Raw genomic sequence first — 14,302 nt, 5'->3', positions numbered from 1 at the left:
TTATAAACGACATTTAAGTGTACATAATAGTAGTTTAGTATCCTATACAAGACCTGTTTCGTTATAGTTACCGCCAATAGCCTTGCAAATAAAACTGTTGTGTTGGAATTTTCTTCCTGCATCAAAAATCTAACACCAATTAGCAGGTACCATATGTGTTATGGAAACTCACCTGGCGAACTTGGAGTAAGAGCGAAGCCGCTCGAAGCAGGACGTCTTGAACGCAGCCTCGGCAGTCTCCCCAAAGCCTAAGAAGGGCACTTTGGTCCTCCGGCACAACTCCTGCGAGCACTTCACCTGCAAGCAGAGTGATGACGTAAGCCTCCATACACTGTGCTAGGTAAATACTGTAGGTAAAAAATAGGAGACGTTAATGACTTCTAGATTCTATATAGGGGGCGATATTGTGAGTCTAAATGATTCAAATAGCTCTGAGCACTATGGGACTTAGATGCTAAGTCCCAGAACTTAGAACTACTTAAACCTAACTAACCTAAGGACATCACACATATCCATGCCCGAGGCAGGATTAGAACCTGCGACCGTAGCAGTCGCGCGGTTCCAGACTGCAGCGCCTAGAACCGCTCGGCCTCCGCGGCCGGCTATTCTGAGTCTCTCGAAACTGAAATAGTATTAACCTAGTAATCAGTTCGAGTAAGGAATCAGTGTCCAGCTGTGGAGGAAGAATTACCACCATGCTATTTGGTTCGACACTACGCCAATTCTCAATCTTATTGTACATTAATTATGAGTCATCTGGTACTGATCATATTTGACCGAGATGATGGTATCTTCTCTGATATTTAATGCATGGAAAATGTGATAGGAAGTGCCCAGAGTTGCAAATATACAGCTCAGATTAACGTAATAATTAATTTGTCACACAATAAATACATAAAATAAATATTTAAAAACACGTACTCTTACCTATAATCGTTAATGATTATAAGAAGCACAAACATACATAAAAATAAGAGTGATCTACCTCTTAACAATGGTTTATTATGTTTCATTTTTTTTAAATTTCGGTATATCAATGTATGTCATTTGGATTACTTAAATACCCGCTGGTTTACACCGGCACCTATATATTGACTATGCTCTGCTGATGTTGGCAAAACTATGACAGACGTCTGCCTAATTTACTTATTACTACCTTAAGGCCCTCTCTTATACCTGACCAAGATATGCCAAGGTATTGTAACACTTTCGGCCGGCATGTGTGGCCGAGCGGTTCTAGGCGCTTCAGTTTGGAACCGCGGAACCGCTACGGTCGCAGGTTCGAATCCTGCCTCGGGCATGGATGTGTGTAATGTCCTTAGGTTAGTTAGGTTTAAGTAGTTCTAAGTTGTAGGGGACTTATGACGTCAGATGCTGAGTTCCATAGTGCTCAGAGCCATTTGAACCATTTGTAACATCTTCCTAGTAATAATAATACCGATGGAAATAATAATAACGATAATAATAATAATAATAATAATAATAATAATAATAATAATAATAATAATAATAATAGTAACTGGCTTTAATAACGATCATAATAATAGTGACAGTAAAGGGAATTTATAATGATATAGATTAGCTTAGCTCTTTTGAAGCAAAATGGATAAAGGAAAGTATTGAAATTACAATGACAGTGGCTGTTAGAACAGACTATAAATACGCAACGAGTAGGGAAAAGGTTTGGGAGGGAGACAGACGGAAGCGAGCTCCACAGAATGTGGGAGAGATGGCTGTTGCGACGGAAGGTGGACCATTAGCCGCCTTTTTCAGTTTGGACGAATTTAATTTCTTTGATATTTTGAGGAAGAGTGTTACAAAGTCGGGTTCCTGATACAGAAAATGATTTATGTACACACTTCTGTCGTATTTTGCTGCTGGTGTGAAGTCGCTTAAGAGGCATATCGCGACTTCCGCTGTTTTCCACCAAAGGTAATGCCCTTAATTATCACCTTGCAAACTTTACAACAATAACTGGAGCATAATATGCAAGTCTTCTGGAACAACAGTACTAAATAATGCGCAAGAAGAGACCTGGATAGCTAAACGAAAACTATAATCTTATACAATTAAAAGTGCTTTCACATGGGAAAGTAAACGTATTTTAAGAACGAATTGTTGGCAAATCCACCTCTTTCAACAGATTTCGTATTTTTTAACTTCCACCGAACGACCAATACGGCGGATCTTCTAGAATCGTATCCGAGGGATACAAACTTACGACTGGAGAAAGGACAACTGAGATCTATATCAAAAATTAGATGTATTTACCTGGAAATGATACAGTCTTTTGCAGACAAGCTTAGAATGTTTTACCTACATGTACATCTACAAACATACTTCCCAGGCAATTGTGTTCTAAATTTATCTAACGGGATTCACTAGAACACGTCACCTTTTCTTCCGAGGAGGCCCTTTTAAATTCGTCGGAGTAATATTTTTTTACTTTCGAATGGGTCATATCGATCTCTTACGGTCCTACCATTGCGCACCTAAATTTGATGTGTTATTATGCTCGCTCGATAAGGACTCCAAACACTGAAACTGCATTCGAGAATTGGTCACACTGGCATCTTGTATGCATTTTGGTTTACAGAAACCTTCCAAATAATCTACGTTTCGACTTTCCTTAATACTAACTTCTCATCGCTTTTCAGTATTACACCTAAATACGATGTGTCAAGCTTAAGATGTTCACTACTAAGTTCGTAACTGCGATTCTTTCTCTTCCTTGCAGGCATTGTAAGATACATTTATTTTATTTCTGTGTCATAAGCACAAAAACATAATCAACTAAAGGAAATCGATCGCTGGCATCATTTTATACATTTGTTGATGAAAAACTGGCCACGTCGAGTGTATTCGTTATCACATTCATCTGGTCTCTCATGGTGCATACGGCTGTAGATGAAGAACACTGCACTAGATGGTTGTTAGTGTGCACAGCACCACACTTGCAAAAAACAAGGAAGACGCCTTTTCTGTAGGCCGATCTCGTGTTACTATTTTTGAGAGTGGTCCGTTGAGGGCCTACCATGTCGCTCCACTTCTCTGAATGACCAGGAAGGAGCTCTTCCTCCGGAAGCATGCAGTTCACCAAATGGTGTCATTTCCCCGGCCACTTTGAGATCCTTGTTCGCTGTGGTCTTCCTGTAAGAACTTCAGTAACTGGCAAGGAGCTTTTCCTTGATTTCAGCCAAGGATGTGCTGGCGGACGGCCATATAAAGGGTGGATTTCAGGAAGGGCTATACAAGCAAAACAATGCAATTTATCTACGGATGTAGGTCTTGAACAACCCATGATAATGCGACAGGTCTCATTAAGCACCATAGGCCTATGTACGTCTCTGGCATGCCGAACAAGCTTATTCAGCACTGTAGTAAAACAAAGCTAGCAGTCAAGAAATCGCCAATTTGATAACAGAGCAACTGCACAGGCTGACCAAAAACTGACTACAGTAAGCAAGATTAAATGAATGTAAGGAGCAATGCTAATGCAGAGATGAAACGGTTTAGAAGGCGTGGAGAGCTGCATGAGATCAGTCTTCGGACTGAAGACCACAACAACCACCACCGTATTATCTTAAGTGTATCCTCTTTTATAGAGAGCTGCCATTCATTACACAAAGCGGAAATTTTATCCAAGCGTTTCTGCATTTATTTACTATCGTCCACCGACGGTACGTTCATAAGGGAAACACGTATCAGTTCTTTTGGCAATGCACTGTACCTTACATGACCTATGCATACTGCCCCACCATTATACCGCTGCTGGTCATCCTTTTTTAATGAGCCGTGACTTATGACGTCATGGCAGGTAAGAGAACGTTAAGCGAAGACGGCGCAGGCGAGGACTGAATGCCAAGGCTGCCGCCCGCGAGAAGACGCCGAGGTGCGTCCTTTGTCTGTGCTCAGCGCGCAGAGCGCAGAACGCCGTCACACACCTCGGCCGCGGGCCTCCAACCGCGTTCTTTTCCAGGAAATGTGGAGGATATCCGCAGCAACGTCAGTTCCTCCTTCTGGCAAAAGGCACTTCACGATCTACAAATCATTTTAAAACATTCATAGCAAACCGTCTGTCCATTTCCTTCGGGAACTATTTCTTTTTCTCTATGAACTTTCTCCGCGCACTCATCTAAAAGTCTCTTAAGATTACCTACTACTACCTGTACACGTGTCATTGGACTACGACAACTGAATCGTGACAGGAGATTCTTTGACAGCTGTTACATGAAAGTGGCATTAAAAATGGATGAGGCAATTTCGAAACTTTAAACGATTGGATTGGAATTCTTTTGCAGACGTCATCCTCACCTTCCTAACGTCGTCACCAAAAATATGCCAACCGAAACTAAAACGCCACATACAGTAGCCACTAATATCTGACGGGCACTAACAATACCACGAAATTTCCATCGCCTGTTCTTGAATGTTTGCAGTGTAGCGAAAAGAACACGTCGTGTCCAGCGGTGCCTCAACCAGTAGGGGAAGGCGGGGCAAGAGCAGGAAGAGCTATAAGCTACAGTTAGGGTGCTGCCATCTGTGGGTAGCTACGTCAACCTCATCAATACACAGGTCCCTTAGTTTCGAGCGGTTTCTGTGAGCTTTGCAAGGTACGTACAACTGTTAGACTGATTTGCAATCTTTTACACCTAAAACATGTGCTTCGTGAACATTTGTCCAGACTGTATATATAGCACTGAATAGTACGTCTTATTAACAGTAAACTACTGTGTCAATAGTCAATGTTCACTAAATAGTGTTCATGTAGGCGTAACATAACCTGACAGCATATTAGGGGACAAGACGAGGTGGGGCAAGATGGGGAGCTTCCACGTCTTGCCCCTACTATTTGACCAACCTTTACGTTCTTATCGTCCCATGTGTATACCTCGCTGCGGGTTTTCATAACGTACATTATACGTTGAATATAATTGTAAATAGCCGCTGAAGAAGGCTGGATACGGTGTATTAGCTGCAGACGCTGGACCCACGACACTTGTGCCGGGATAGAAAGTGATGATGACGAGGCTGTCCACACTTGTGTACTATGTGAAAGTAAGAGGCCTAAATAAAACGTAATACCTGATTCTAAAATTCGCAGAACCATGTTTCAAAACCGTATCGTCACATGATTTCATTATTTCAGTCCTTATTCAAGCTTTAGAGATGAATTTATGCTAGTTCCCCATCTTACCCCGCATATGGGGCAAGACAGGGAATTGGTAGTTTATGTTTCAAATCGAGAAATTTCTAACTAAATGTAGCAAGTGTGCAGGTTTCTTTGGGCTCTGAGCACTATGGGACTTAACATCTATGGCCATCAGTCCCCTTGAACTTAGAACTACTTAAACCTAACTAACCTAAGGACGTCACACAACACGCAGTCATCACGCAGGTTTCTTTGCATGCTATTGTAATTCGATAGTTAAGTAAACAAATGATAATCGAACCTAGTTGAATTTGTTTAATTATGTCCCTTTTGTAAGTGTTTAAAGTTAGCTTCCCCATCTTGCCCCGCCTTTCCCTAATTATATCCTTAACTTTGTTGCCGACCTGTCTTTATTTTTATGTGGAGCGTGATTCTGCTTGAAATATAAACGTCACTGTTAAGCTTGTTACATTCCACCTGGATCTAGATATTCGGCAATGGTGGTTCTACTTCGATATCGTCTTTGATCACTGCGACCGACGCTGACTATAGTATGAGAGAGTGTGCTGTTGTCGATGACTATAATAGCAACAGTTTTAACATGAAAGCTAATGAATCAGCTTTTTACATTGATAAGAGGATACACAACGGTATCGGTACTGAAACAAACTGAATTCTTTCCTAGTAGCGAGTAGCACAGCGTTTTCGCATGACGATGGTAGAGCCGCGTCATGCCACGAACCCCATTACGCACTAAACAGACTGGGTATGAGCCATGATGTCATGGCTCTTGCCCGGAACTCGGATGCCTGAATCGCGTACGTAGTGCGCATGTATCCCCATATGGCGGTGGCGACTCAGACGTACTGTGTGTGATTGATGGTGTAAGGGGACCTGGGGGCCACACAAATATCATTTTCCCCAAGCCGTCCTGACACAACTGGGAAACAAAACGAAGTGTGTTATCTTACCGAAGGTACAAGATGCTTGTGGGCTTCATCCCATATAAATACTCCACACACTAGAATACCTCTATCTGTTGTATGAAAGATGTTCCGTTGGCAAGCAGGACCACAGCGAACAAGCGGTAGATTCATATGTCATTCACCGATGTTGGGCATTACTAGATGTACTAGAAGTCCGATTTCTGTCCGATGTAAACATCCTCCAAATGAAAGTAGTTTAGCCATCTGCCGGAAAGTTGCTACTTTATTTGGCGGAACATATAGCACTACTCCGTTTTTCAGGTGTTCGTGCCCAGCCATTGGTGTGCAGTATTGCGACGCATCTCTATCGACGGTTCTTCTGTTCATGTTTCGGGCATGTACTGGTGTTGCTTTGCCCGTGCTAAAATCTGTACAGACTGAAGTGTAGTGAGTATAGGTTCACGTGTGGGGCAGTGGATCTTGTACAGTTATAGAAGTAGCTAAAGCGTTTGGCGGTGTTTCACGAACCGATATAATCGCTCTGCACACTTGACAGTGTGCTAGTGAGGAAACCAGTACCTGCACTGTTTTGGAGATGAACTGTACCATGCACCGGGCATCCACAATCTGACTACGATTAAATGGGAATATACCATGTATACTGTCCATTTTGTGGTCAACTGTCACACTGACAGCCAGTACATTGTTTGTTACGTGGCTCAACGAACTATTGCTCATGTCGTATCGAAAGGATCCCTCTTTTCCCATAACAGCTGTGATCTCTGATCCAACTGCTCACGAGTTTGCACCTTTACGCCTAAGAACTGTTGCAGTATTCGTCTAATCTCCTGTTGTGTGGAGCGAGTACAAGCCCAAATCCAGGGTTTTAACACAGAACGACACTGGATACTGCAGAGGCGCCGAGAGACTTCACGTGTAGCGTAGTACGGGAGATGCTGCACTTCTTAATCTGTTTTCAGGCGCTGTGTTTACAGCTCGATCTAAACAGGAATTTCTCTGTTGTTTTCCCTTATCGTGTCGTCAAGATCCAACTATCTCAAGACGTAACTATTTTAGACGCAGAATTAAGCGCAGTCGTGCGAGCACTAGAACGGAAGTGTTGCGAGTGCTAAATTCCTCGTCTTTTCCGATTCGCTGAGTGCCCATCATTCTCTCCAACGCTTGTACCGAGCAGATAAATCCATAAGATCCAGGACGCCTTCCTCTACCTACAAACGTAGGGGAAGGAGTTGTCCTTTCGCTGGAAGCCAGAGTGCGTGGGCATTAAGGTGAACAAAGTGCGGATGTAGCAGCCTAGGAGGCATGCAGGGATACTCTGATACTAGAGTGTGCCATCCCGCTGCAATCTATTGCTATTGAGGTTCAGATTAATGCGTATGTTGAAAGAGGAGTGGCGGGAAGTGTCAGACAATAAGCTGCGTTTAGTGAAGTCCAGAACGTGGCTGTCGCTTACCTTTTTCCAGCCACGCAAGGGGGGAGATGTCCTCACTCTCCTTCGCATAACATGTCTTCTTGCTCCGTCTTACTTGTAACACGGTACGCCGCATTCTAGTAGACTGTACTTTGTTTTCAGGCAAGAGGGCATCAGCTCTTTTGTCCACCACTTTGTCCTCTATTTAAATGACACTGACATAAATGTGGTACGTATTTCGAATTTTTGTGCAATATCCGACTTGCTTCCTAAAACTTAGGGCTACACTCTTAATGTGTTATCAGGATGGCTGGCTCAACCGTTTCTTTTTAAGTGAACAGCCAGCCATATAATCTCCTGAATCCATTTTATTTCCCTCTTGTCTTATTTGCTTTTAATTGACAGTTTTAGAACATTTGACCATTTTTAACGCTATCTTACACGATGTGAACTAGTGAGGTTGGGAGAGAGTGCGATTTTACCTCAGATCGCTTTTGATTTCTGTTACCTCATTCGTCTTTACTAACCTTAGTAATGGCGCTATTAGTTGTCGAGCGTCCCTAACACCGCCCCCTTCTACCACCACCACCCAGTCCACTTCCTCGCCAACCCTGCTCACTGCAAAACACGCTCCCCGGCATCCCCCTACCCACCACACACACACACACACACACACACACACACACACACACACACACACACACACACACACTTGTGCCCATTGTATCGTTAAAACTTAAAGAGGTTTGGTTGATTTCATGTGGTATATCGAAATATGTTTACCACACTCCTAGAGACATAACATGCCCCACAAATCCCCTGGTTACTTAACGCGAGTGCTACAGAGTCGTCTCATACCAAAGCACTAAACATAAATCACCTGATAATCTCTGAAATCTTGCAGTTAGCGTTTATATTCAGACCTGTGTCTGAAGAAATGCAGCTGTCTATATCGTCTGGGTAAAAAAAAAACACAAAAAGAACTGGTAAGTATCTACCAATACTCCATTTGCCTGGCACCGAAGTTTACTGCTTCGTCGGTTATTTTGACAGTACAGATTTTTTTCTTTTCTTATCATCATTCTCCAAAATGTCAGTTATGGGGCGTTTAAAAGCAAACTTCCGAATTTTCAGAGTAATGAAGCTAGAACAATAATCGTTAATTAATGTCGAATTTAAGAAAAATTTCATAATTACGAAGGTTTGTTTCACTAGCAGCATTATTTCTCATAGAGTTCGAACAGTCATTTTCAACTCTTTGACTGTTTCTTGGGCTTCTCTTTGTTAATGATCGATTTCGTTGTGTGCTGAAATGATTTGGATGTATTGTGTGAAATATTCCTTACAGGACTATTTCCTTGGGAATGCATAATGTTTAATGTTTTGAGTGATAAATGCAGACTGTTAAGTGTTCTTTTATACTCTAATTAAGTACAGTTTTGAAGAAAATTACGTGTGCAGCCTTGTATTCGTTATAGTCCAAATTTCTGCAGGTAGCTCTAATTTTAGGGCAACATCACCTGGCTATGAGCACAAGGTTGTACAGATGGTATTTCGCTGCATGACTTAACAGGAATCCTCTGTTGCGCTCAGTGTAAGAACCTGTTCTACATTCGGCAGTCAATATGAACGCAGGTGTAATGGAAAGAATGCCCTCTTCATTCCGTTAAAAAACTATTACGGTTGTGGAAGTGTGTGTAACTAAATAAGAGCGTTATGACTTCATAAATGATAATAAGACTATGCAAAATGCTAAGATTAGTAACACCAGATCAGCAGCTTCAAGCAAGTGATCGACCTTTGTTGGTCCTCTCGTATTTTACGGAACTTAAGGCAACAATAATGTACCAAAAAAATAGTTAGTCACACCTTAATTCAGAATCATAACTTGTTGCAGATGTTTCCTTACTGGAGGAGTTGTTTGTCTTGTAACTCCTTAAGAATGCACTGTAATGTTTAAGCCAAACTCATCAATATGACTTTATGACAGACAGCACTGTTTTATTTATGTGATGTGTTAAAAGCTAATATACGAACGAGACTCCAAATGAAAGCTAATCGCGACTGAGCTGTCGTAAACAACTCAACAAAATCTTTATCAATAAAGTAGGTAATAAGAGAAAGAAAAGTTCGAGTTTAACATTCCAGAGTGTGGAGGTCAGATGGACTTCGGTGCAGAAGGAAATCGGCTGTGGCCTAGGATAATTCCAGGATTAGCCTTACTCAGTTAGAAAAACCATGAAAACCAACCAAAATGTTGGACGTAGATCTGAATCACACTCTTCTCAAATGTTTCCTCTTAAAAATCCCGCCACTTCGCATTGTAGCCGGCCTCGGTGGTCTAGCGGTTCTAGGCGCGCAGTCCGGAACCGCGCGACTGCTACGGTCGCAGGTTCGAATCCTGCCTCGGGCATGGACGTGTGTGATGTCCTTAGGTTAGTTAGGTTTAAGTAGTTCTAAGTTCTAGGGGACTGATGACCAGAGTAGTTAAGTCCCATAGTCCTCAGAGCCATTTGAACCATTTTTGAACTTCGCATTGTATGGCAGAAAAGAAATAGGAATAAAGGTAAAATGCGTGTACTGCCAACTAAAATGGCTGAGAAAAATCTTGTAAAGAATTCAAGGCCGCCACTTAGGAATGGTAAGATAGTTTGATATAGTAGCAGAAAAGTCGTACGTAGTAAATCAAAGACAGCATAGCCAAAAGACGAACTATTATATGGAGGGTGCAAGAATTTGATGGATTCGAGCTGTTTGCCAGACACTGAAATGGAGGCGCATACTAAGCCTGAGAGCAGAGAAGAGCATCAAAGGACTGTTGGCAATTACGTAATGGTCGTACGTATTTTGGAAGTGATTTTCGTTGGAAGGAAGTTTAAACTACGCTTATACGGCTTGAAAAGGATGATCATGCACATACCGTGTAATGTTACGTTACTATGGCCATTTGTCTCGCTACTATTCCAACAAGCAGTTCCAACAAGCAGAGCTCAATGTTTTCAGTTATTCCCTTAATTCATAAATTTTAGGCTGCTAAGCAGCAGTTGGATGGAGGGATGAATAGTGACTGAGCATCACTTCGAAAGGAACTTTAGAACCGAGCGGCCACAGTGAAGAAGGCTGCGGTATGTACCGGCTGTGGCCTAATTGAAGGAGCTCCCCAGCCTTCGCCTGAACAATTCAGGAGCATCACACGATGGGCGGACCCAGCTCCCGATGAACAAATGACCAAAAGGCAAAACGGCGCGTGTACTCAGTGCAGCGAAGGCAAAGCTCAGGAACCAGTTGCAGTGGTCTTGCGTAGGGAGCCAGTCCAGCATTAACGAGAAGTAACGTAGCCTAAAAATTTGCCAAAACAAGTGTTCCAGAGACTAGACCTATCAGAAAAGCGCAATAACTCCACATTTGGTGCCACCGACATCCAGACGACGCATGGACGTCTGCTGTGACGCCGCGTCTGAAAGGCTTACCAGTATCTGGACGGTGTGCGTGCAGATGAGCCCGACGAAGAGGGTCGCGACCATCCCGAAGGCGAGCCCCGCGTTGCGGAAGGCGTTCGGCATGGCCAGGATGCCGCTGCCCAGGCTGCTCTTGAGCAGGTGCGCCAGCGCGCCCACGTCGCTGCAACACAGGAAGACAAGGACGATGGCGTCAGCTGGACAACTCGCGTTTCGTCATGTGCCCCGCGCGAGAGCTGCTTCGGAGAATCCCTTAGAACCGGTTTTATGACGGCTCTGGCAAAAATTCACCGCTTTGACGTTTCATTACTACTTCACCTCTGTAGCGCTCTTATTCCGTGCTGTAAGAGAAGCTTTTGCGCAAACATTGCTGAGTTAGTTAAGGGGAGCCGGAGGTGCTTATGCTGCCCATGTTAAAAATCATTAAGTTTGAGGAACACTTATGAATAAACTACCAAATAGAAAAATTTGAATTTTTTTTACATATAGACTGGTTTAGAATTACAGTTATGACAGAGGGATTTTGGAGTATCTTTTCTAGTTTCCTTCCAAATTTTTTCATTAATGACCCCATTTTTTTACAAATAATTGCTTTATAATTAAACTGAAATGAAACTACTGAACATATTGCCAAATGGCTGTGTTACAATGTAAGTTTGACCACTAGGAGTGCTGTATAAAAATTTCATCTTTCTAGCTTGAGTGGATTTTGAGAAAATATTCCTTATATTCGAAAAATTCTAATTTACGGGAAATGGCTATCAAAGTTTCTCAATACATTCCTGCACTACAGGATGGATTATCAGGGTATTCTTCTTCAACCTCCAAAAGCTTCCTCTTCTGTCTTCTTTTCTGGCCTGTTGTTCCATCATACTTCATATGCCTTTCAGTTTTTCCTGCTCCTCTTATCCTTTCTCTGTCAATATTTCTTAGTGCTCGTACAGTGTTCACCCCAGCTGTAAATCCTAATGCCTTCAGAACTTCACACTTCACACTGTTCCCTTGGTTGTAGGTTGCTATTGCATCATAAATGCCAAAGTGCAATGTTTTTATGCTTACAAACACCCATTTAGGAATCACTTTCCAAATCAAATTGTTCACGCTCTCATTAGGAATCTGCGTCTTTCCGTGTTGACATTTGTGTAACAATTCTGGCTATGCTAAGTCATGAAAAATTGGTTTTATTGCATTTATGACAGCTGCTGGCAAACCATGTTTGTGATCATAGTCCTTTTTTGTATATATTTGCACCAGGAATCTTTTGGGAACAGGCTGTGTTTAGGGCATTCATTGGAAGAGGCAGTATTAAAGAACAATGCCCACACTGCTTTTCGCATGTCACTAACATTACTAGTATTTTGCCTTATAGCATACCTACAGAATCTCTGTAGACGTTCAATCACCTCCTATTGTCTTTCCATCACTGAGCTTACTTGAACCCAAAGTTTGTTTGAGCCATCGAAGCCGTGCACCCATACGCTTTTACACATGCCCAATGCATTCCAACTTTTCAACTACAACCCTTGCACACTCGCTGTATGCGTAACATAAGGCGCTGTATGCGTAACAGGCCGAGAAAATTCCAAGCAGTTCACCAGGAAGTCACGAGAGCGTGTTAGATGCGGCCGCCCATTTCCTCTGCAGGCGTGGGGACATATGGTAATAACTCCACTTCTAGGGCGAGTAGCACAATAATTCAAAGTTTACATTAAAGAGGAATGTTCCAATTAATTTTCGGTAGCAAAAAAATCGTATTTTTTGGATTTGACCACCTCCGGCTCCCCTTAAATATACTCAGAATGACCATTCAGACTTCTCGGGGAACAGAATAACATCCCGCAAAAGAAGCCCTGGGAGTTTATTTACCAAGTCTCCATATTTAACGTCCTTTAGAATCTACAGTACTATTTCAGCAATTTAGTTGTGAGGTACGTGATCAAGTATCTTACGTATATGTTGAAAGGTTATGGGATGATGAGATAAGTTTTAAGGAAAACGAGGATGTCATGCGGTGAAGTAATGCGATACCGCAACATGGAAAAGGAGGAGAATGAGAGGTTAACGTCACGTCCACATAGAGGTCCTTATAGACGGAGAATAAACTTTAATTGTTTCAAGGATGGGGAAGGAAAACGGCCATCCAAGCATTTTCCCGGAGAGATTTGCGGTAATTGCAGAAAATCTAGATCAGGATGGTCGGATGCAAACCATCGTCCACCCGAATCGAATTCCTTGTGCTAACCACTGCACCACCTTGCTCGGTATTAGCAACTAGAATTTTTGTTAGTGCATCTTCCCGGCGTGAAAAATTCTCGTGTCTCCTGCCGTGTGGCAAGTAGCGACGATTCAACGATGGTCATACTATTATCTTCTAGTGACTTCGCCATGATACGACGAGTACGGTTATCACTGAAATTTCGAGACCGTTAAGCACTTCCACTCGATTGGAGACCGGAGAGCTTTCCATCAGTCTTAAAAATTGATGAGGATATTAACTGGTATTTTAAAGAGGCCTATGTTTGTCATTTTATGGTGACAGAAACCAGTAATTAGTCGACAAGGAAAGGGGACCGCCTGCGAACATTGGGCGCCGTTTGGCTCAGGGAATGCGAGTCACCGGAGTCCAGCTGAGAGATTTACACAAGGACCTTGAGCCATACAAAATTATTATTAGCGATTTGATGTCGCCAAACCTTTGCAGCCGATCTTCATGCACTTACAAAGTTTTCCTTTCCCTTTTTCCCATTTTTACATTTGTGAAAAATGTTAAACGTACGACAAGGGTCTGACATGTCTAGTATAAAGGGTGCGATCAAAATATTTCCGTTCGAAGGCCGTACAGTCCAGAATTGGTAGGCCAATCAGGCAAAATCGCCGTAAGCATTGAGGCAATCATGCCACCGACGCACCAATACCCGTTTGGTAAAAAACCGTGTGCTGCTGCACATCCTCGTCCAACAGCCCTTCAAGGCCTTCGTTAAGGGACAGATGGCGTGATAGTCGCATGGGGAGAGGATTATAGAGCGCTTGCTAAGAGTGTCTCCCAGTTTAGTTGGCATAACCTCTGCATTACGACATTTGCGATAAGGGAGCGTACGCCATCAAGAAGCAACAGCACCCCTTGGCACACCATTCCGCAACGGCTGATTCTTACAGATATGCTGCCCAACACACATGCTTCATTCTCCGATGGATGTCTACCAGTGTCTATCTTTCGGCAGCCAAGAAAAGAATATCAGCTCGTTGGCAATAACTTCGGCATGGTTCACGTTCCCGCATTTATAACACGCGCCTCGAAAAGACACTAATGCCATACTAATCCCTTGCCTAGACG

The 14,302-nt window shown here is 42.7% G+C and overlaps 1 protein-coding gene across 2 annotated transcripts in view; it reads right to left on the bottom strand.

The window, feature by feature from the left end:
• The window catches only part of LOC126355939 (proton-coupled amino acid transporter-like protein pathetic), an 85,222-nt gene that overhangs the window by 25,342 nt on the left and 45,578 nt on the right, over nucleotides 1-14,302 (bottom strand). For both annotated transcript variants that reach the window (XM_050006515.1, XM_050006514.1), the window contains exons 4-5: nucleotides 10,981-11,131; nucleotides 173-297 (exon numbers count right to left, since the gene is read on the bottom strand). In XM_050006515.1, the coding sequence (XP_049862472.1) occupies nucleotides 173-297; nucleotides 10,981-11,131 (276 nt within the window). The remainder of the gene's footprint in view (nucleotides 1-172; nucleotides 298-10,980; nucleotides 11,132-14,302) is intronic.

This window comes from Schistocerca gregaria, chromosome 3 (assembly GCF_023897955.1).
Source record: "Schistocerca gregaria isolate iqSchGreg1 chromosome 3, iqSchGreg1.2, whole genome shotgun sequence".
Lineage (NCBI taxonomy): Eukaryota > Metazoa > Arthropoda > Insecta > Orthoptera > Acrididae > Schistocerca > Schistocerca gregaria.
The sequence above is the reverse complement of the archived record's forward strand: the minus strand, read 5'-3'. Positions and strand labels throughout refer to the sequence as shown.